A 22,662-nucleotide genomic window follows, 5' to 3' on the forward strand; every position below is an offset into this window, starting at 1 on the left:
TTTTTTGTTCTCTGAAATGACAGGTTTATTATAAAGGTCAGTTGGGAAGAGCTACGGCTTTAAGTGTAACTCCTGAAATGGAAAGAGTAAAGAAGAATCAAGAAAATATTAGCTCGGCAAGTGGTTTCATTCATTTTGGACTCTCACAAAGGACATGTCCTTTATAATTTATTTGCAGTCTAATTTTTTTCCTTGTGAAAATAAACTTGTGATATTTCCTTTAAGTACATGTGTTATTTCAAATGACTTCCAAAAGCCGCCACTGTACAAATTTACATTATCCTTTCGTCCTTCAATGGTATTTCCAGATGTGACTGACAGTTATATTTACAGTTTATTTAAACAACACTTCATGTTATTTTAGCTAGAATCTTTGAAAATGATAAAGTCTTGGATGCATAGGTTAAATAATTGTCCTTTTGCTGATGTCTGTCATTGAACATGGGTTGTTAAGCTCAAAGCAAAACAGAAAGTGAATCATTCCTCCAGTGTGAGGCCCTAGAGGAAAAATGTCTTTAAATGCATTTGATACAAAATTCAGTTACTCATGAAAGTTATTTGGGGTGCATATCAGTATCTACTTTGGATAGCATGTATTCTCTTAGTGATTATCAGGGCTTCAGTTCTGAATTATATGTATGCACTCAGATCTTAGTACTTGGAGTCCTGATCTTACACATAATTAGCTTCGTATATGGCAGTGACCTGAGGGTCAGTCGTAAAGAACACAGACCCTGTTCCTGGCACATTTTTAAGAGCACCTTGGTTGGCATCCAGCATTAGGGCTTCATAATTTCCAGCTATCTAGTGGCATTTCTGTCCAGAAATATTGGTGTGTCCAACATAAATTACCTTTAAGCTTTTGATGCTTACAAGGAAAACTAGATTTGTTCTTCATTCTCTAAGGAGAAAAAAATTAAAGGGAATTAGAGGGAAACGTGGAATGCATTCTTCAACACTGTTGTGACAGGAAGTGAGGATGAAATTTAGAAACAAAAATAAATTACACGTGCTGTTTAGTTTTAGACTTTTTCTGTTTAATTTAAATATGTTTTACTGACTATTTTGCTAGCAACTGTTGATCATACACATTTGCTTTCAATTAATAGATTTAAGTCAATTTTGCAATAATCTTTAAGGTAGATCTTTGAGAGTGAAATTTTAGTTGGTATTTTAGAACAAAATAGAATTCAAGAAAAAGCTACCCGGGAAATAATTTTGAATATGTTGCATATGTTTGGCTCATTTGGAAAACTTAAAAATAAGTTATATCCTGGTTTTCGGCATTATAATTGTCTTATTAATGTCTACTGTTTACTTTGCAGGTAAAATATACTCAGGACCAAAAACTGATGAAAGGCAGACCAAGTCTGATTTTAGATACACCTGGTCTGAGACATGTTAAAGAAGCACAAAACCATATTTCAATGGTAGGGTAGAACCAGATCACTCTAACATGACTAAAAGATACTAAGGAACAGCAAGACCAGTATATGGATGGCATTAGTTCACTATTAATTCAGATAACTAATAAAGCATGGAAACTTGGATGAGCCTGTGGGTGGGGTTCTAATCACATTGGAATGTCATGAAAATATTAAGTCTAATAAAATAATTTTTCTCAGTGTCCTTTTTCAGTGTGTTTTTATTTCTAACATGAATATTACAAATGCATTTTGCAAAAGATATTTGTTTAACCTTCTTTTTGATTAATTTTAAGATAGAGTTTGGTGTGTTTGCTTGTCATAAAGAATGTGAAAAAGATACTTTTTTTTTGACAGTTTCATGAGATGTAATTTATTTACCATAAAGTTCATCTATAAAGTGTTTTATTCAATGGTTTCTAGAACATGAAAAATTGTAAATGTACATGTTGTAATGAATGTAATTTGGGTATATATATGGTTACAAATTTTTGTAACATAGTTTCTTTTGTTTGTAAATAAAAAATTTGTAACTGTATATACCCAAAATGTATACATCATTATCTGTAAATCTGTTAATGTAATTTTAAACAATACTGTTTTCTTGAATAATTGTAAGTAGCTTTTCACTTTACTGTATATTGAAGGTCAAGAGAGGAAAGTAGATTATATTTAAATTAGTGTGTTTTAGAAAGTAAATCAAATTTTAAAATATTTATCTTTTTACAATTTCTTACAGAAATACGTGTTTATATATAATTTAAAAGAGACACCAAGCATAGTGATTAAAAACACGGTGAAAATGTCTGCACTTGATTTCTGATATTGTTTTTAGAATAATTGGAAAAGATACATAAATGTAGAAAATAGCCCAGATGCAGCTTATGTAGTAACACGGGTCATTCTGTAAAAAATTTCATTTTTGAGTTAATATTGTTTTTCCTTTTTCAGGTAAAATATCATGAAGATTTTGAGAAGACAAAGGGAAGGGGCTTCACTCCTGTGGTTGACGATCCCGTGACAGAGCGGGTAAGGAAGAACACTCAGGTTGTCAGCGACGCTGCCTACAAAGGTATCCAGCCTCACGTGGTGGAGATGGACAGGAGACCCGGAATCATTGTTGGTAAGCTCATGGTCTTTCTCAGCAGGTGTGTGTGGTCAAAAATATTATACTTGTTTTAAGCACTAGGCTTCTTATTCAGTTGACTTCCTGTCAAGTGTTTGATGTGGTGCCCAATTCAAAATGGACTGCAGGTCAAGTGTTATTTTGGTATCATGTCAAATGGGATTCATGGCATTCACCAGCTATCATTGCAAAGGCTCTCTATTACTTGGAAGTTCTTTCTTTTCTTGGGAGTCTTTACTAGCTTTCTGGTCTTAAGAATGTTTCTATTTGTTAAACAAAGAAATAACCCAGACATGGATGAGGGCGATGATTAGACAATTATTTTGTTTTCCTTTGGTTTGTGTCCTTGGTTAAGGTATATAGTACTGTAGACATTGTATACTTGAGTGGCAGGAAGAACCATACCACATTTAGGTCCTTTTGCCACAGACATGCCAGAAAGGTTCTGATGTATTACATAATATGAATCTTTTGTATTTTAAAAATATTAATTCTAAACTGTTATGATTTGAGAACCATCTTAACATCCCATAATTTAAGGAGGGGCCTACTCTTCCTATCTCTTAAGTCTCTTAGGGGAAATTCTAGGAGAGTAGTGTTGAATGTGGATTGAGATATGGACCAAGATCAGATGGAGTATGAAACAGGGCTATGAAGAAAAATTATTGACTTCTCTATATATATTAACCACTCTTGACTATTGTCTCCTTCTGAGTAGTTAGCCTCTGAATTTTTATAGCTATTTCAATTCTATAGGTTAAAGAATATTTTTGTACCCATAGTATGTAAATGCCTCTCTGTAATCTCAGTGTTAGATTTTCTTCGTCTTTAAAAGTTAAGAGCTTGTGTTCTGAAATAGTACTAGTGAGCAGCCCTTTGGAGGACAGTTGGGTGGGAAAGTATATATATCTTAGTACAAGAGTACTAAGGTCAGAGCATGAAGTGATGGGATGGTTACCAAAGTGGCTCCAAAAGTATTTCACAAAGAAATATCACAAACACAATTGTGGGCAATTGATAGCTTGACTTATCTTTCCAAGTTGATTGCTTTAAAGGACTGCATTAAGTTGGTTGGATGAACTGTGATCTTTTCATTAAAAGTAATACAGAAACAGGGATTTCATCTTGTGTACTAGTGTCTCATAAGGGACAGTGCAGGAGCTGATTCGTCTCACTAAGGTGAGGGTTTACCCCAGGGTTCTACAGAGATCAGAGGCCAGGAATAATGATGATATCATTGCTGAAAAACCAAGTGTAGACCTCAGGCTCTTGGGTCCAGTACTCATACCCTTTGAGATAAAACTATTACTGTTTTTAAAATTATAAGGTGTATAACTCAAAATTATTTACTTCCAGGGAACCCCAGAAGTCAGTTTATTTTCTCTGATTGGGAGAATCTCTTTCCATTGAGCAGTTGCCTATGAAAGCACAAAATGAAGTACATTCAACAAAACATAAAACTTTGCACGAGCCATTTTCTATATCATGCATGCAGATACAGGTTCTGACACATTCTGGGTAATGCAGACTAAGCCCATTGTGTGGCTTCTATTTTTGTCGGAGACTGTGCTACTTACTAGTTGCATAATCTTGGACAAGCTACTCAAACTCTTTGTGTCTCAGTTTCCTCATTTATAAAATGAGGATAATTGTAGTACATACTTTAGAATATATGCAGTGTAAAGGAGTTAGGTTATACCCTCAATAATGCTTGGCATTGTGTAATATTAATTAAAACTGACATGCAGCTTTCCAATTCCAATTTATTAATTTTTACTCCAGCCTCATTTTTACCATATGTCCATAACTAAGGCTCTTATTTTCCAGGTGTATACTACTGTGCAATTCATTTTAGGTCTGTAAGCTCATTTCAGGGGTGCCCTGTGATCAAGGGCAACTCACAAGTTTGGAAGTGAATTAATTTGGATTTTGCCTCCAACTAAAATAGGAGGAGGAAACATAGACTTGGACAGTCTCCTCTCTAACCAGAGCAGTGAACTGATTTGTGCTTATTGAGAGCCAGAAGCTGCTCTTGTTCATCTTTCTATCCCTCATGATTCTGTGCTGGACGCCTGGCTTTCAGCACTTTTTGATAAATGATCTTATATGGTTTCATTTACACCCACAGACTCAGAATGAAAACTGAACTTGCCATTACCCATATTCCTAATATATGTCCTTGTTATAGGGAAAGAAATTTTATGTTAGTTTAGTTTTGTATTAAGGAAAAAAATCCTCTCACTCAAACACTTTGCCTGTTTCAGTAGGGCAAGGGTGATGGGGAGTTCAGGGGTCCGTGGGGGCTGCATAGTTGCCCCCCAGGGAACATGACTTGCGTGAAGAGTCACAGGTACCTCAGTGAGGGAGGAACCAGGCAACTTAACTTTGATTGCAAAGTTTCTCAACAGGTACATGTGAAAGTATTGTTCTCCGGATCCTGAAGCACAGTGGATTTGCTTTTTTATTTTTTTATTTTTTTATTGGTTGCTCAAAGCATTACAATGATTTGCTTTTTACTTCTGCCTTTTGCTCTATTCTCTTTTGGTGCTGGCTTTTAAATTTTCCTTCTTGATTTGTTGATTGCTTCCTCTTGGTGGAAGACCTCAAAGTTTGGCGCACAGATCCTGGCTCCATCTTCGACATCGATCCCCTGGAAGACAATATTCAGTCTAGAAGTCTCCATATGCTCTCTGGTATTGCTCACATTCTGAGTTCCTCTCCTTTTATATGGTTTTGTCCTGAAAGTGAGTCTACTATGCCTGTAGAATTTCCTTGTAGCAACCGGATAATGTGAAGTTTAAAGTTGAGAATTCTTAAACCTCCATAAGCGCTCTGCTACTTTAAAATACCATTAATTATTTATGAAAGTAAAACTTGCAAAGGAGCTTTTTAATAAATTCTAGATTTGTTTGTCCTCGATTCATTTAAAAATGTGTCTAGAGCTTACTTACATTTGCTTTTGATTAGTGAATATTATTTAATAGGCTTTCTGGGCTTACAAATGCAGTTATTTGGATTGCACCAGGTTTTTATGAAATACACAGTAACAATATTTTAAAGATAGATTTTTAAAATTATATGTGGAATGGTAGAAAGGTTTCCTGTGTAGTGTCATAAATATCTTGAATAGACTTGCAAGAATTTGAAATTTCTCTCTGAGCTTTTACGTGTAAAATGAATAGTTTCCATAGGAAGCTTAGCTTTTCATTTAGGTGGCATGTATATAATGAAAGGAAAAAAATGAATAGTTTGAATATAGTGATAGATGACTTGACATTTCAGACTTTTCAGACCGTGTTTAGCAAATGAGGTCGGAAAAAGATTTGACAGCTATACAGTTATTTTATACAATGTAATACCATAGATTTATCATTAAAATCTTGCTCTACCCTCTGATTTTACTCTAAATTTAGTTGTTGATGTTAATAAAATCGTGGGTCCAAAGTAATATAGGGATTCTAATACTCAAATAGCTAATTTGATCCACTCAGTTAGCTGAGCTGTGTCATTTAATTTTCTAAGAATAAAGAAAAGACAAGTACCGCATGCCTGGTGACATTTTTGGAAAGCAATTATTTATAACCAGATGTTATGCTTGATAGAAATTTATTAGTTTGCCAGTGTTTTCTTAGTCCTTGTCAATTTCTTATCCGTTAATATCTCCTTTAAAATCTAGACTTCAAATGAGTATAAATAACCTGTAAGTCATTTATGTAGTAGATTTAGTGCATACTGAAGTTTGGGAATAGATGATTAGAAACTTACTGAGATTTTGGATTATTATTTAATAAGGGATTGTTTTTCTTTCCCACTGGGATTTTAATTAATGTCATTGTTCTTCGAGTCACTTAATCACATGTCTGAATATTTTCCTTCCAATGTAGAAAAGGCGAGTCAATATAGGAGACAGCGGTCTCGATCACATTCGAGCAGTACTTTTGGTACAGGTCTGGGAGATGACAAGTCCGAAATCTCCGAGATTTACCCTAGCTTTTCAGGCTGCAGTGAGGTCACAAGACCGTCCGATGAAGGAGGTATCAAACCATAGTCACTTACCAAAAAAATTAATTCACTTTAAAAATATGTCACGAGAGCATTTTTAACATATTTTTTCACCTTTTCACAAACACTCAGTCTGATGCACTTGAAATTTTAACATTAAATTTACAAAGTTGAGTCTTTTTAAAAAAACTACTAATTTGCATTTTTGCATGTAAGGTTTTTTTTTTTTTCCTATCTTCACAAAATTTTTCCTATTACTATACAGGAATTTGTAACTATAATAGGGTCTTGGGGCTTGCTATGTGTCTGTTCCACAGGAGTTGTATGTGACAGATTTACACAGTCACAATGGAAACTTGAATTCTGCATAGTTTGTATCTGATTTCCATTAAGGGAAAAAAAATCAATCTTACTGTAATATTTGAGTAGCTAAGAGATTACCATGAATTGGCGCGTGTTTAAATATTGATATAAATTTGCAGACAGAGGTAGGTCTTGCCAAAAAGAAATTAAGTATGAAACTTAGGATATGAGATTTTTTGAAAATGGAAAATACTATTGATTTTTAATAATCTTCTGTTTTATTTACCCACTCTTTTCCTGTACCTTCTCCTCTTTTCTGCATCCAAGCTGGCAGATTAGATCATGATTTCTTTGGGGTGTTAAAGCTGATCCCACTGATAAATCTGTTCCTAAAGGATAAATCTAAGTCGTCCCTCCCCTATTGCACTTAGATTTTAGTGTACTGAGGAGGGGAACAGGCCTGTCAGGCCAATAGAATACTGAATTTCCTTTTTAACTACAAAGGTCAAATTGCTAAAATCCCTAAAGCAGGAGATTTTGCAAATGAGCAGTTTAATGCCAGGGTGGGGGGAGGGGTGAGGTGGGGGGGCAGTAATAGGAAACTATGAAAGCTCTCATCATTATGCATCCAGTTTCTGCATTCATTTCAGTAAAACCCCAGTGAGCTTATATTCTATATATCTCAAATTAAAAATTCAGACTAGCTTTAGCCTTGTAGAAAGTTTTGAAGGTTGTCTTTTCTTTATATTGCTGAATAAATAGTTGTAAATCAATTTTGCTTTATTGTACTTACAATATCAATGAGAAGGTTTCCTCTTTCAGTGTATGATTTACTAACAAAAGGTTCAGTAACTTACAGATTTTTTTTTTTTAAATTGGTCTTACAGATTTCCCCATTTAGTGTGCTTTGTGGTTTCAGAGGTACAGAATAATGTTGATGCTTGATGAAATAAATAAGCCCCAAGAAAATATACATACTCATTTGGATCAACCTTATTTAATATGACTCTGTTCAATGTATTGGAGTTGGAGTCTTTCCCGAGGGTAATGCACCATACAGTCTTGGCTTCAATCTCTTACTTCAGGTCTGTATACACCAGCACAGTATTCGTTCATTTATTCTCCAAATGTTCATTGAGTGCTCGTGTACACCAGCCAAGAGTTTGGGTCTACATTGCTTAGAGCAATGAGCACAGGAGAAATGGACTGGCTATACAGGGCTTCGCATCTAGAGGGGGACCCAGGTAGTAAGCAAATACTTACATAAATAATAAATAATCACAGACAGAGTTCAGGGTATGGAGATGGGATGGGGGCTACAAGATGTGTAACAGGACAATTCCATCTGGCCTTGATGTCAGGGACAACTTCTTTGGGGAAGGGATATTTGAGCTGAGAAGTGAATGCCAAAGTTAATTAGACCAACAGACTTTGTGAGCAGAATGTTTCTGATAGGCTAAGACACCATGACAGTGTGTCATTAAGACATGCAAATGGAGGTGTCAGAGAAGCAATCAGAGTTCAGAGGAGAAGGCTGCACTGGAGATAAATTTGGAAATCATCATCCAAACCTGTGATCTTGATAAACCTGTGTAGAGAGGGAGAATTGGAGATATCTCCTGAAGACTCCGTAACAGTCTCTGTACCAGCAGATGATTCCACGTGAGCGCTGATCTCATTACATTCTTTCTTCCAAGGCTGTAAAAACCTACTGCTGTTAGTATGACCTTTTTCTTTTCTCAAAGCACCATTCCTTTTTTTTTCTTTTCTTCTCTTAATTATTTCTAGTGAGAAGACTCTATATTAAGCCAAACAGGATGAGAAAATGTCTCCATTAAGAGAAAGTATAGATGACTCTCTAGCATTTGTATTAGAAGTTGATTCACAGTTAAGAGTGAATAATTACATTTGTCTTTGAAATGGGAGAACTTCAGTCTCTGTAGAAGGTGACAGGGGCCAGATTTTTTTTTTTGGCAGACACAGAAGACTCAGTGACTCAAAAGACTGCATTGGTGAATTTTTGTCATGCAGAGTCACCTGTTGGAAGATGAACATGTTCTGACTTCAGTAATAGTTCCTAGTTTTGAAAGTAGATACTGAAGCATGAAGCAGAAGTTGAAATGTGCCGGTAAGTTTATAACATCAACAGAGCCATGTGATACCCACAAGACTGTTCATTTGAGAAGAATTTAGGACGTGTGGGTAAAATGCCCCTAATTTCCTTTATCTGAAGTGAAACGAAGCACAATCTTCCCATGGCACCTCATGCCTACATTCAAATGACTAGTGACATAACGAACATAATCCATGAAGGTTACCTCCCCCACTTCACCATCCTCCCAGGTCTGTACTTCCTGGGCCTCCCAGGTCACCAAGTGGTAAGTGAAACTCTCCAGGCACCGAAGCCAACCTCTGTGGCATCAATCTCAGCTCTCATGCTTTACTCATACCCCACATGGAATCCATTAACAAATCTTGTTGCTTTCTAAGCATCCAGAATCTGAGTGCTGTCCTTACCTCCATGGCTGCTACCCTCATTTCAGCCATTGCCCTATCATTTGGATGACCTCAGTCCCCTCCTGAATGGTTTCCCACTTCTGCAACCCCCTGCTCTGATCAGTATTCCAGCTGTCAGGCAGAATCATCTTTTTGAAATAGCAAGGGAGAGAGGTCCCTGCTACCCTGCTTAGTTCTTATGTGGGCTCTTTGTTTGAATCTGGGAACCCCATGAATACAAAAGCTGATGAATGAGCAAAACGCAAAAAAAAAAAAAAAAAAAAAAAAAAAGTTTTATTAAATGTCCCAAGTGAAATGACCAAAGCATGAAGCTTTTATCCTTTTTAGACAAAGGACAATACACTTGTGAAGGAATAGCCGGATAAATGAAGAGCTACCCTGGGGTAATAAAATTCTTAGGATGCCACTAGGAGATGAACAGGGGGAGTAGAAAGAAGCCAGTGGAAGGTACGTGTCACTTCAGAGTCTGTCCAGGTTCACTGAAGCCCCAGTTACTGGTATCTGGTGATCAAGGCTTTTTTACAGCCCTGGTATGGAAAGACACCATTCCCCAGAGCATCTTTAAGGCTTGCCCTTGCAGGGAGAGTCAGGCCATCAGGGCCTTTTGGAAGTTACAGGTCCCCCAGTGACATCAGCTATAAGTAATCAACATACCCATGAGGCACATTTTGTCTTAACTCCTTCAAAACCCAAGTCAGATATGGCTGATCTGCTACCATTTCATTCTGAAAAACACCCAACTCCTCACCATTGCCTACATGCCCCCTCTTTGATCTTGGGCCCCATCTACTATTCAGCACTCATGTGCCGTTCTGTCATTCACAGGCTGCAGTGACACTCATCTCCTTGCCTGATTCGAACTTTCCAAGAAAGTTCCCATCCAGGGCCTCTGCACTTACTGCCCCAGCCCCTCTTTCCTACCCCAGATATTTGCTTGCCCAGCCCCATTTTTCTTTAAGTTTCTTCTCTGTTGACATTTAATCAAAGACTCTATGTCCCAGAGACTGACAGCACCCTTCTCCTGCTGTCTGTCCCTTCACCCTGCTTCACTGCAGCCGATGCCACCCGAGACATTGTGAATTGATGTCTATGTTTGTTCATCTCTACCTGGCTAGCCTGTAAGCCCTGTATGGGCAGGAATATTGGTGGTTTTGTTTTCTGTTTTGTGTCCAACACTTAGAATAAGCACTCACCAAATGCTTGGTGGCAGAACAACATGGCCAAATTAATGTTTTCAAAACACAAACCAAGTTGGACATGGTGGTGTCACACCTGTAATCCCAGCACTGGGAGGCTGAGGCAGGAGGATCATAAGTTTGAGGCCAGCCTCAGCAACTTAGTGAGGTCCTAAGCAATGTAATAAGGGCCTGTCTCAAAAAATAAAAAGGGCTGGGGAAGTGGCTTAGTGGCAGAGCACCCGAGGATTCAATCGCAGTACCAAAACAAACAAACCCCTATGAATACAATGTAAATATATTTACTTTTGTGAATAATATCCTCTTATAGAAGACTTGGAAGGAAATTCTTATGCTTTTGTTTTGATGATGTTTAGATATGTTTTAAGGACATTAAAACATAGCTTAAAAAGAAAAAAAAAAACAACCTAAAGTAGAAACATTCCCAGTGGGGTTTTTTACTTTTTAATTTTTCTGGTAGGGAAGAGAAGTAGTAGTATCCAAGACTTTTCAGAGACTTTGAAATGTAGGGTCTCCTTTGAAATGCATGCTCTGGAGCTCTGGTAAGGAGGAGTGGGTGGTATAGAAAGAGACTTTTATGGTGAGGACAGCTCTTTGATAGAAATCTTTAATGTCTTTAGAAGTAACAGTTAATCATGTGCACTTACTTAAACTCTGCCCAAGAAATTGAAAAGTGTTTTATAACAACACTTGTTAGGAGTAAGATGAAGGAAAAAGAAAACGTTCTTAAGTATTTCAAAATGCTACGTTTTCTTCTAGATTTTGTGGATTCCTTTAAATGTGGTTAGGATTTTATATAATAAAATGCATCATATCCCAAGAAACTGTCCTTTAAGATTTGGTCGTCTTCTTGCTGTGGAGTGGCTTGTGTGACAGGCAGGGGGAGAGGACACTAGACTTGAATCCTGACACTCACTGCTTGGATTAGGTTCACTAGAGGTCATTTGGCCTGATCAGCTCATTTCTCATCTGTGTAGAACAAGAATAACTGATATTTCTTATTCTTCTTCTTTAAAATTCTTTTTAGATATACATGATAGTAAGGAATACCTGATGTTTCTTAAGCTAAGTGCCATACAATTAAGTTAATTTTTTCCTTTCTCTTTCTTCTACCTGTGAGAATGTATTTCTGTTCTGAAAGCAATCTGACTTTATGAATTGACTGGGCAGCTGTGAGTTCACAGTTTTGGGGTCCTTCTCATGAGATAGAAGAAATTCGGATTGTTAGGACAAAAGGTTAAAACATTTGGCTTATTCCCCAGAGGCAAAAATACAATGTGTTCATCTTTAATGTTGGGTTTTCAGAGCATTAACAGTTAAACCTTCCCCTTGAAGGTCTGATCATTGTCTCAGTTCTGTGTTTCTCATGATATTTTCTCATCTTGCTTTGATTCCTGAATATTTTCGTTCCCTTCTGTGATCCTCCTGGGCTTTCTCTATTCTCGATTCGACTCTCTAATGTATTAAGTTACCAAAGGGTTTTCATTTGACATCTCTACTGTGTTACTTTGATTCAATAACAGAAGCTTTTATTTTAACTTGATCCAGTTGTGTTTTGATTCTTGAATAGAATTATTTGAAATTATCTTTATTGCCTTTTGGTATTAGTTTAGTTTAACTTATTTTTCGTTTGACACACGGCTCCTCTGGTGGAAATAATCCTGCTGGTGTCTGCTTATTTGGCTGTGAGGTTGCCTTTGATCTTTGTGTTTGTCTTCACTTTGCCTGCACTGGGGCTCTGCCTCCTGGTATTGCTTTGTATTCCTTTGGTTTCCCTTAACTTGTGTTTTTTTTTTTTTTTTTTTTTTTTTTTTGTCATTGTGAGTATTTTTATGTGTTCACAATCTCAGCCCACGTTTACCCTCCTCAGTTGGAACTCGTGTTCTGTTTGGCTTCAGGTACTTTACGTGTTTCTGTTTTCCTCTGGAGCATAAAAGGGTATAGGAGTGAAATAAAAAACAGATGCACTTTTCGAAATAGACATTTTCAGTTTTGCAGCCTTGTGAACTTTGTCATTTTGCTGTGAAAGAATCTTATTGGAATGACCTAGTCCTGCCTTCACTGACCCAAAGCAAGTTTCTGAATCCTGTGGGGTTTAACCTAGTCTAGCTGGGCTGTGCTTCTAGCACTGTATCTCACTTAATATGTCTTCAAAAGAGATTAACTTGTAAGAGATGCTTCAGAAATCAACCTATCGTCCAAATGGTGCCAAGAGGGCAGTGAGCTCATTAGGTAGCCATTTTTCCTGCTGTTTTAGTGGTACCCATTACTCCATTTGCTCAGTCGACAAATATTGATTCTCTCCCATATGTGTGAGATGCTGGGAACCCACATATAAAATAAATACATCTATTGTCTTCAAAGAGCTCATCATATTCTAGTAGGTGAACCAGATGGCGAAAATTATTGCACTCAGGAAGGTGTCATGATGGAGTATTATCCAGGATTAGAGCTAGCCAGGCAGAGAACAGGGTAAGGAGTGTTTTAGGCAGAAAAAATGGCATAGGAGAGAGTGTAGCATATTGGGGACTTGGTGTGGCTTGATGCCTCTTGAGCCTAGGCTGTGTGTGTCTTCACATGGGCTGAAGAAGATTCCAGAACCAGAGGGTGGGTAGGACTGAGCTCAACCTCTGCAGAGACAGAATTCAATTGCATGTAACCCCAGGGCACTTTTCTTGGGCTTTCTCCTGCTGGAGATTTACAGGCTCTTTAGAGGACCAGTCACCTAGACTTGTAGGTACTCTGAGTGTTTTCTGAGAATCTGAAGGTAGGTGGTTTAGATGCTACTGAGGGAATGACTCCTTGGGCATCAAGAGAACAGGAGGCCTTCTTAGCAGTCCTCCAGAGGAGCCAATGGTATAGAAATGGCACTGTGGATTTTTATGTCCAACGTTACAATGTCCCTTATCCTTGACATTTTTCATTTAGGTAAAAGAGCAGAGACATCAAACCAAAGCACCTTTCTACTATAACAGCTTTCAGACTCCACATGAAATATCCAATTTCAGGGTGTTTAATGGGCATCTCAAATCTTATATCTGAAACCAAGATCTTATTTCCTATCTCCCCCGCCAAAAAAAAAAAAAAAAAAAAAAAAAATCCTCGCCTGTTCTTTGTGTTCACCCCCGAGCTAATACTGGGGAAGGAACCTGGGAATCAACTTTATCACCTTTCTTCCTCTCACACTTCACATCTGATCCATCTATAAAACTGATGGCTCTATCTTCAAAATCCCCAACCCAGTCACCTATCACCCCTTCCGTTGCACCCAGAGAGAATCACCATCCTATTTCACTGTGATTGTAAAATATGCTCCCGGTCTTTATGATTCTATTCTTACCTGCATTGGGCTGACCTCACCCCATTGGCAAAATGATCCTTGAAAAATCTACACCTGATCTCATTACAGCCTTGTTCAACATATTCTAATGGCTTGCAGTCACTCTTAGACTTAACCCCAAATTTATAATCTACAAGGGATTGCATGATCTGGTGATAAGTCTCCCTCGTCCTTGAGTCCTTGATCATGTCTCTGATTTCATCTTCCATCGGCCTCCCGACTCTAGCCATACAGCCCTCCTGGCTACTTTAGCACGACAGAAGTCCTCTCACCCTGAGCCTTTGCAATCACTGGGCCCTTTTCTGGAATACTCCCCAGTGTTGTTGTGCCTTGCTCACTTCCTCCAGGTCTCTGATTAGATGCCAGGTAATCATGAAGACTCTCCTGGACCGCTCATCCCACACATGCTCATAACACCCTATTCCCTTTTTTATTTTTCTCCTTAACTCTTTTTACCACTGCCATTTAATAGTGTTCATTAATTCATATAGTATCTGTCTCCCCCAGAATAAAACTCTGTTAGAATATAATCTTTTTTGTCTGCTTTCTATTTCTTTGAAATAGAAATTCTGCAATCAGCACCTGCATTATAGATACCCAATAAATATTGTTGAGCACATAAATATGCACAAGTCTAAGTTTAACCCAAAATGTAAAGAATTTGCTTTGATACCCATACCCAATCAACGCAACTTCACATTAGTTTTATTGTCTTATTAAAGCTAATTTGATTTGAGAATAATCATACCATTTGCAGATTTTTTTTTTTTTTAAAAAAAAGCAATAATCTTGGGCTGGGGATGTGGCTCAAGTGGTAGCGCGCTCACCTGGCATGCGTGCGGCCCAGGTTTGATCCTCAGCACCACATACAAAGATATTGTGTCTGCCGAAAACTAAAAAATAAATATTAAAAAAAATTCTCTCTCTCTCTCTCTCTCTCTAAAAAAAAAGCAGTAATCTAACTGGAACATACTATTGTGACCGCTGTCTAAGCCAGAGTCAGCCAATGATCTTTCATAACCGGGAAAGCAGTAAATGATTCCAATGTTAGTACTTCTGTTCTCATATAAATACTTCTCACCCCAATGTTTTATTTTTCTTGTGATTCTGTAGGACTCAGTAGGGACTCACAAAATAAATGTGCTCATCAGAATTCTAGAATCATCCCTCCTTTATTATGGCCTTTATCTCCGTGTATTCTGGTTATTGAGATCAGGAACTCCATGGGACAGGGAGTGAATGTGTCATGGCTTTCATCTTAGTACTTTAGCACAGGACCAGGAGTGCTCAGTAAATGAATGATGAAGGGAAGGAAATACAGGGCGAGAGCAGCTCCTCTCATACCTAGGCACAGTGTAGGTCACAGGGATGTGTTGAGTTTCTCAGGACAGTAGACATCCTTAAAAGATAAATTTATCATTACATTGAGAACAGAAATATTAAGCACAGGTACAATGAAATAATAAGCTATTAATATATTTTGAAAATGATGGATATATATCTAACCAGCATTATTTCCAAATCTCTCAATATGAATACTATCTGCAAAGTCACAATTATTTGCCTAGTGTTTGCATTAATTTTTCTGTTGATTTTTCTCTTTTCATTCATGAGAAGAGAAAAATCAACAATAAATCAGTTTTTATGATTTTATAGATGGCATCTTGCTATTGGTTCAGGGTTTTTGGTTTTTAATCATAAGTGTAGCTTTAAAATTAGATAACCAGAACTGCCTATTAGATAATCTACTCCTGGAAAAGGAAATGGATTCACTGTTGGTGGGAATGTATTGTTACAGTCATTAGGGAAAACAATATGGAGGTTGCTAAGAAAGTAAAAATAGAACAACCATATGACCCAGCAATTCCTCCTCTGGGTATATAAACAAAGGAGATTAAATCACTTACTATGTAAAGCTGTCTGAATTTCCATGTCCCCAGTGTAGCATTATTCCCTCCCAATCATTAAGATATAAAAACAACCTAAATGCCAATCAATGGGTGAATAAAGAACATGTAACACATCCATATTCAGCCTTAAAAAATGAAGATCCTGATATTTGCCACATCAGAGATGAACTTGGAGGACTAACTGAAATAAGCCAGACACAGAAAGAAAAATATTGCCCAAGGTTATGTGCAGAAAAAATATTTTTTTAAAAAAGAGTTTAAATATACAGAAATAGAGAATATTACAAGGGTTGCCATGATGGTGGTGAGGGAGGGGATGGGGAAATGATGGTCAGAGGGTATAGGCTAGCAGGTCTGCAGGATGAGCAAGCCTAGAGATCTAATGCACAATAGAAGGACCACAGCTAATAAAAATGTACTTTATTAGGGATTTTTGTCAAGTAGATTTTAGCTGCTTTTCTTATATACAAACAAAGTAACTGTGTGAGATGATAGATATGTTAATCTACTTCATTACAGTAATGATTTTACTATCTATCTTTATATATCCTATACTATCATATTTTAAACCTTAAATATACCATCAAATTTATTTTTTAAAAAAGGAAAATAAAATACACTTGTGATTTAGAAGTATTCATCTTCATTCAAAAAATTTGCTAATATTTCTATTTTAGACACTAGTTTAATTTTATCATTACTAATTGGTGACCCCTGACTCCACTTCTCTCTCCCCAAAGTATCCAACTTCTTCCTAAAGGAGCGTTTCCAAAGAAAATGCATTCAACCAGAACATCTCAGTTCTGCTACTTCCCAACCATACTTGAGTATTGTTATGTTCAAACTGAATTTGAGACGTTTGTTCCTTTCTCACCCAAACGTGATGTTTTGTGTTTAGGAAGATTTGAAGAGTTGATTATAAAATAAATTTCTGTGATAAAAGTAATCAATAAAAAGATGACTTACTGTTCCTTTATAATATGAAATCCAACTAGTTTAATCCAACTGATTAAACCTAAGCATCTAACCAGTACATAGAGCCCATAGAAGGTACACATTATAAATTATTAGAAAAATTTATTTCTGTTCCTCCGTCAAGAAAAACCTTCAGGCTTCTGCTTGAATTTGAAGCTTTAGAGAAATTCATATTCTCTCCCTTCATTGAAATGAAATGAAAGGTTGTAAGTTTCCCTTTTTGAGTGGAGGAAGGGGTCAGGTTGTAATGAGCAGCAGTATTTGTTTGAGGACACAGGTCTGATTTCCATTGATTGGCCAAGGTTCAGAGGGTCCGAGATGCCTGTGAGGAAGAGGCAGCCCATTCTTCAAGTAGCAAGCAGTAGAGCATGAGGAAATACAATTCCTGTGAAGCTGAGCTATTGGGAGGAAGAGAAGCTGTCTCCATACTCTACATTCTTTATTTTCTTATCCTTTGGGGATAGTGCATATGTGTGTCTACTACCATAAGGACCGTGTGCCATGGAAATATCATTAAAGACTCTAATTTGGGACAGAAATTAGTGCCCTTTTTATAGCAATGATCCTACTTATATTAGTGGTTTGAATTAGAGTTACAAGTTGGAGAGTTTATCCCAGCTTAAATAGCTAAAATAAGCAGCATCTCTGAGAAAGAAAAAGAATACAATTTGAAATTCAAATCCAAATGCAGGGGTAATTTGGCTAGATTATTCTTAAGCAAAATAGCAGGCATTCTTAAACCTGAAGTGTCTAGTCCTACTTAAACCATATTATGTCTTAGTTCAGTTCTGTCAGAGAATATTCACAGACTCATTTTTTTTTTCCTAGAGAAAAAACCACTTAGCTTTGAAATCATAATGTACTGCTTTTCTGGGCTTGTGGGAATAATCAAATTTAACTGGCAAATAATTTAAGATGTAACTAATTTTATGTTTTTTTCAGTACTTAGGAACTGTAGAGTCTCCAAAATAATATTTTAGAAGTACTTAGATAACTAAGCCAAACATATAAATAAGATGCTTTGAAATGTAACATGTAGGTTTAGATACAAAACTACAATGTAGGTATATTTCCTTTTGCCGTTGAAAGATGATAAAGATTCTTTAATTATTCAATTTATACTTTAAGCAATGTTATAAACCTGATTATCTAAATTTAGGGAAGAAAATGGTTTCAATTGTATCTTATATTTAATTATATGTTCAGCTGAATCCTTAATATGTCTGTGGCAGTAATGCTGGTCACTATTTTGATGCCGTCCTGGGGTGCATTTTTTGGGTATTGTACAAAATGATTTTCAATGTTGTGTGTCGTCATAAGGGGGGTAGTCATTGCTCAGTTGGAAAGTAGTCAAAGTTGCATTAGGAGCTGTGATATTTATTGGATATAAACTTGAAATTATTCATATAGAGAAAGATGAATGACTTGATAATTTTCCTGGTCAAAATAGAATGGTATTGTCAGTGGGAAGAAGAAAGAAAAATCAATCTTTTTCTCTCCCTCCTCATTCCCTCCTTCCCTTTCTTTTAGACTTTTCAGAGTCCAAAATGACAAAAAACAAAACAAAACAAAACAAAAAAACCAACAACAAAAAAAAACCCAAACAAACAACAAAAACCCTGTAATCTCTTGCTTCAGAAGTGATCTGAGCTTCCTTTTCCAAAAGTGAAGGAATGATTGCTACTATGGTCTCTTCCGGAGATGTTCTAGCTTGTTTGATCAACCACACATGCGTCAGCTTTTTCATTGGGTTTATTGCCCAAAACTGAACCCCCAACCCCAACATAAGTCAGTGACAAATAGAGGAACCTCTGTGAGCCTAGCAAGCCTGACTGGCTGCTCAATCTGAGCTCTTAACCTTCAAGTTGTTTGTCTTTCTCTCCCTCCCACTCCTGCCAGCCCCCAGCAGATAAGATGGACTGCCTTGTCTTCAGACTTCAGATCATGTTCTCAGTCACTCCTGGAAGTTTCTCTGCTCTCCAGACCACAGTACTCTTGCACTTCCTGAATCCACAGTGGTTATTTTGAAATGGATCTTACCCGGTCTTGCCATGTCTTCCAACATCATTTTGGTGTGGTACAGTCAAGATTGGACCATTGACACTAAAACCTGTTTCCCAGTCAGCTCTGATTTCTACCTGGTTCCTTAACCTCACTAACCTTCATGTACTGTTTCTGTAAAATGAAGATCATGGTGACATTCACACCAGTTTTGGCACATGACATGCTAAACATAGGGACTGACGCACTCTAAATAGGGGAATTGGATGTCCCAAATTGCCTCAGACTAAGGATGTTCCTGGGAAGCCCAACTCTCTGTGCGAAAACTGGGTAAGCCCTGAGCAAAGTGAATTGGTCCCCCCTGATTGTGAGCATTTATCTTATTTAACTTTTACTGTTTGCCTATTTTGTATTCGTGGGGAAGTGAAATCTTATTTACAAATTTTCCTCGTTAACTTCCAGAGGGCTATGTACCTAGGTGCTTAATTATTTTTATATAATTCATATTTTCTTAAGGGACTGGCGGTTGTGCAATGATGTGGATGTACTTCATGGCAAAGAACTGTACACTTAAAAATGGTTCAGATGGCAAACTGTATGATATGTGTACTTTACCATAATAAGAATGATCTGCAATCTTAAAAGGACTTATTAGTTTTATAAAGTAGTGATATTCTATATTATTATATAGTAATTAAAGTTAGTGAAGAGTAGAAAATTAACACAAATAATATGGTAGTGTAGAGGGAGGAAATTGTCAGGAATCTAGCATTAGCTTGAGAGAGAAGTTTTAATTTTGCAAAGACATGTTTTTGTCTTCACATCCCCCCTTTCTTAATGGTGACCAGCTCCTACTCTGGTCAGCCCCTGGGAAGCAGGGTCCATGTCCCTTCAGGGTCTTGTGGCACTTGTCTTACCAGGAGTGGTCATATTAACCTTCCAATTTCTCACTAATGAACTTCCTTTCAATCCAGGTTTCTTCCCACAATTCCTTCACATGGTTCATGGACCCTGCTGGGGTGGAAAATTTAATATATGAAATGTTGATGAATTTTATTTTTTGCATATTTCCAAATATTGAGCAATTAGTTTGTATTATGGTGATGATCAGGTGTGTCTTTAAACGTGATGGTTTTTACTCACCTGTGGATCATATCATTTTTCTGTTAAAGTCTATTAATTCCTGGTTTATCATGCAGTAAGCCTGTTCCTTAGGTAGTAACCTATTCATAACTTGTCATTAAAAAACAACAAACTAAAACCTAGAAGTAATCTGGCTTGTTTCTGTTTTCTCCAGAGAAAGAAAAATTTTTATAGTGTTAAGAATTCTCTCAGACTAAGAAATAGCATCTTGTTATTAGATTAGGGATAAACTCCATGGTTTTAGTGCCCATTTATGGCTTGGGGTGGGGGGGACTTAGTTGCCATGACGACTTGAAGCTCTGACATGAAACTCAATGACGTGTTTAAGAGATATTTCAGCCTAAAGGTCCACATTGTGGAACTATTTTATTACCGATTAGCTTGCTATTTTATTACCACCTTGCTCATGAACTTGATGGGATCTAATTAGAATCTATCTTATTTTTTAATATTCACTTTTAATGAGCAGCCCTTTATACTTTGTCTTTTAGCAATCCCTCTTCGATTGTCTAAATAAAGATTCCTGTGCTAAACTCAAAACATCAGAACATTAATTTCTTTGACACACATTAGCTGATAAAACTGGTATTAGAGAATAATGGTGATCATTTCGTTGGATCCTGTATCCTTTATTGGAAAACTTTTCAAGAGTGATTTTCTCCTTATATTGGATTTTAAAAATAAAGGGGAGAAAGCCCCCAAAATTATTTTCTCAGTTCATGTTATATTTATAGTCAATAAAGACTTTTTTTGGACAAGTTGACTTTGACCATATACTGAATTCTGTAGTCATTTAAGGCTTCCACCTTGTCTTTAATGACTTGAGACCTATACTGTGCCTTCCCTAGCAAAAATAATTGTTCTGTTGTCACCCTGCTTAATATTTGAACTTCTATTATTTTTCATTATTATGTCAAGTAGGAGCAATACCTATTTTGGATAGTTGTTGTGATAATTAAAGAGCAGCATACAAGCACTGTACACGTTGAAAGGACACTTCCTTCTCTTCCTTGACCAGCTATGGGTGTGTCCCCCAAATTGAACATCTTTGGGGGTAACTTTCTCCCCTTTACTATGGGCTCATATCCTTGATCCACTAATTTTAATCTCTGTAAATTTGCATAGATCTTCTCCTTTTCTTCAGTTTCAAATTTTTAAAAATATGTTTTTAGTTGTAGATGAACACAATATTTATTTTATTTTTGTGTGGTGCTGAGGATCAAACCCAGTGCCTCACATATGTTAGGCAAGTGCTCTACCACTGAGCCACAATCCCAGCACCAGTTCCAGATTTCTTAAACCTCTTAAAAATGTTTTCTTCCTCCCTTCTTACCTTCTATTTTGTGATCTTCAAATCAACACAATTCTTTATTTTAGTTTTCTTTCTTTCCACTTTAAAAATAAACATTTAAAAGAAAATATTGGGAACTGGGGGTGGTAGAGGCCTTGGCTTCACTCCCAGCACTGCAAAACAACGACAAAACCCAAACCCCAAAATTACATATGTAAAAATATATGCAATATACACAGGCTGTTTTTGGAATAATTCTGCTGTGCACTAGGAGGAGACATTTTGGTTTCATAAGAATAGGAAGACATCCCAAAGACTGCCTGAAACGCTTGGAGCTTTAGTCAGCTCCCAGATCTCTGGTCAATGATCTCACCAATGTGAAATGAAAGTTGAGTCAAACTTCTGAGCTTTGTTGTTGTCTTAGGTTAACAAAAGTTCTTGTTTTGTGGCTTTGATGTCGTGGAAATAAAACTCTCAGATTCAAGCCACTTGGGTTGGAATACCATTGCACCTTTCTTGTTCAACATCAATGCTGAAGAAATCTGGCCACCAGTTTAATGAAAGGACACCATGTGTTTTTCTCTTTTCCAGGATGTCCTTGTTTGTTGCAAAGTTAGCCTGATGTCTTGCTTTTTGAAAAATAGTTTGCATTCTACATTTCATGGAAGAAATCCCATATGTGGAATGACTGTCTTTCAACTGAATTCTTAACAAACTGAATTTTTGAAGCCATCACTTTAGATTTCCTTTTGCTTGTTTTATCTGTTTCCAAAAAAACATCCATGGGGCATAACTACAGAAAAGCAATGTTTTGCCTCTTTTAGCATTGACATTTGTTTTTACTAAGTTGATTCCTCTAGGCTCTCAGTTATATTTTTCACAGCTCCTAATAGGAGCTTCTTATTGCACCAGGTATAAAGTAGATAACAAGGTTTTATAACCCCAAAGGAACTTTTTGTTAAGTAATTCAGCCAAGGAGAGAAATAAGAATAATCAATAAAAGCATGAAGAGAAACCAGAAGGGCTAGATGGATAAAAGCTACTCTGCAGTGTCTCATTCTAAATTCTCTCCCTGCTCTCTCCAACCCACACCTGTTGAGGACTAGCACATTACTTTCTTTACTTTCCTCAATAACAATAACTACTGCTTCTCTTTGAAGGGCGGATTTCAGCCATTGAATATACACACCATTTTTGAAATCCCAAATTAGAGAATATAATTCAAGAATAGAACATTCTTGAATGGCCACTACCTACAGGGACAGAATTGGAATTGTGATTTATAAACTGTGAAAATAAATCTATTACAGATTCTGAGTTAGCATATTTTTTTTCAATGTCCTTTCCTGAAAGCTTTATTCCAAAATATTTTGAGACAGTTTATCCTTAACTCTGTACCAAAAAAAGTAAAGTTCATAGTTAATTAGTATAACA

The 22,662-nt window shown here is 36.8% G+C and overlaps 1 protein-coding gene across 4 annotated transcripts in view; it reads left to right on the forward strand.

Moving 5' to 3' along the window:
- Nebl (nebulette) overlaps window positions 1-22,662 on the forward strand; it is a 329,606-nt gene that overhangs the window by 302,622 nt on the left and 4,322 nt on the right. For 2 of the 4 annotated variants that reach the window (XM_076831544.1, XM_076831546.1), the window contains exon 5: window positions 2,376-2,547. In XM_076831544.1, coding sequence (XP_076687659.1) covers window positions 2,376-2,547 — 172 coding nt within the window. Of the gene's footprint in view, window positions 1-23; window positions 117-1,325; window positions 1,431-2,375; window positions 2,548-5,150; window positions 5,244-6,434; window positions 6,585-22,662 lie in introns of all 4 variants that reach the window. The other 2 variants (XM_076831543.1, XM_076831545.1) reach the window with 2 other exon arrangements.

The sequence above is a fragment of the Callospermophilus lateralis genome, chromosome 13, assembly GCF_048772815.1.
Source record: "Callospermophilus lateralis isolate mCalLat2 chromosome 13, mCalLat2.hap1, whole genome shotgun sequence".
Taxonomy (NCBI): domain Eukaryota; kingdom Metazoa; phylum Chordata; class Mammalia; order Rodentia; family Sciuridae; genus Callospermophilus; species Callospermophilus lateralis.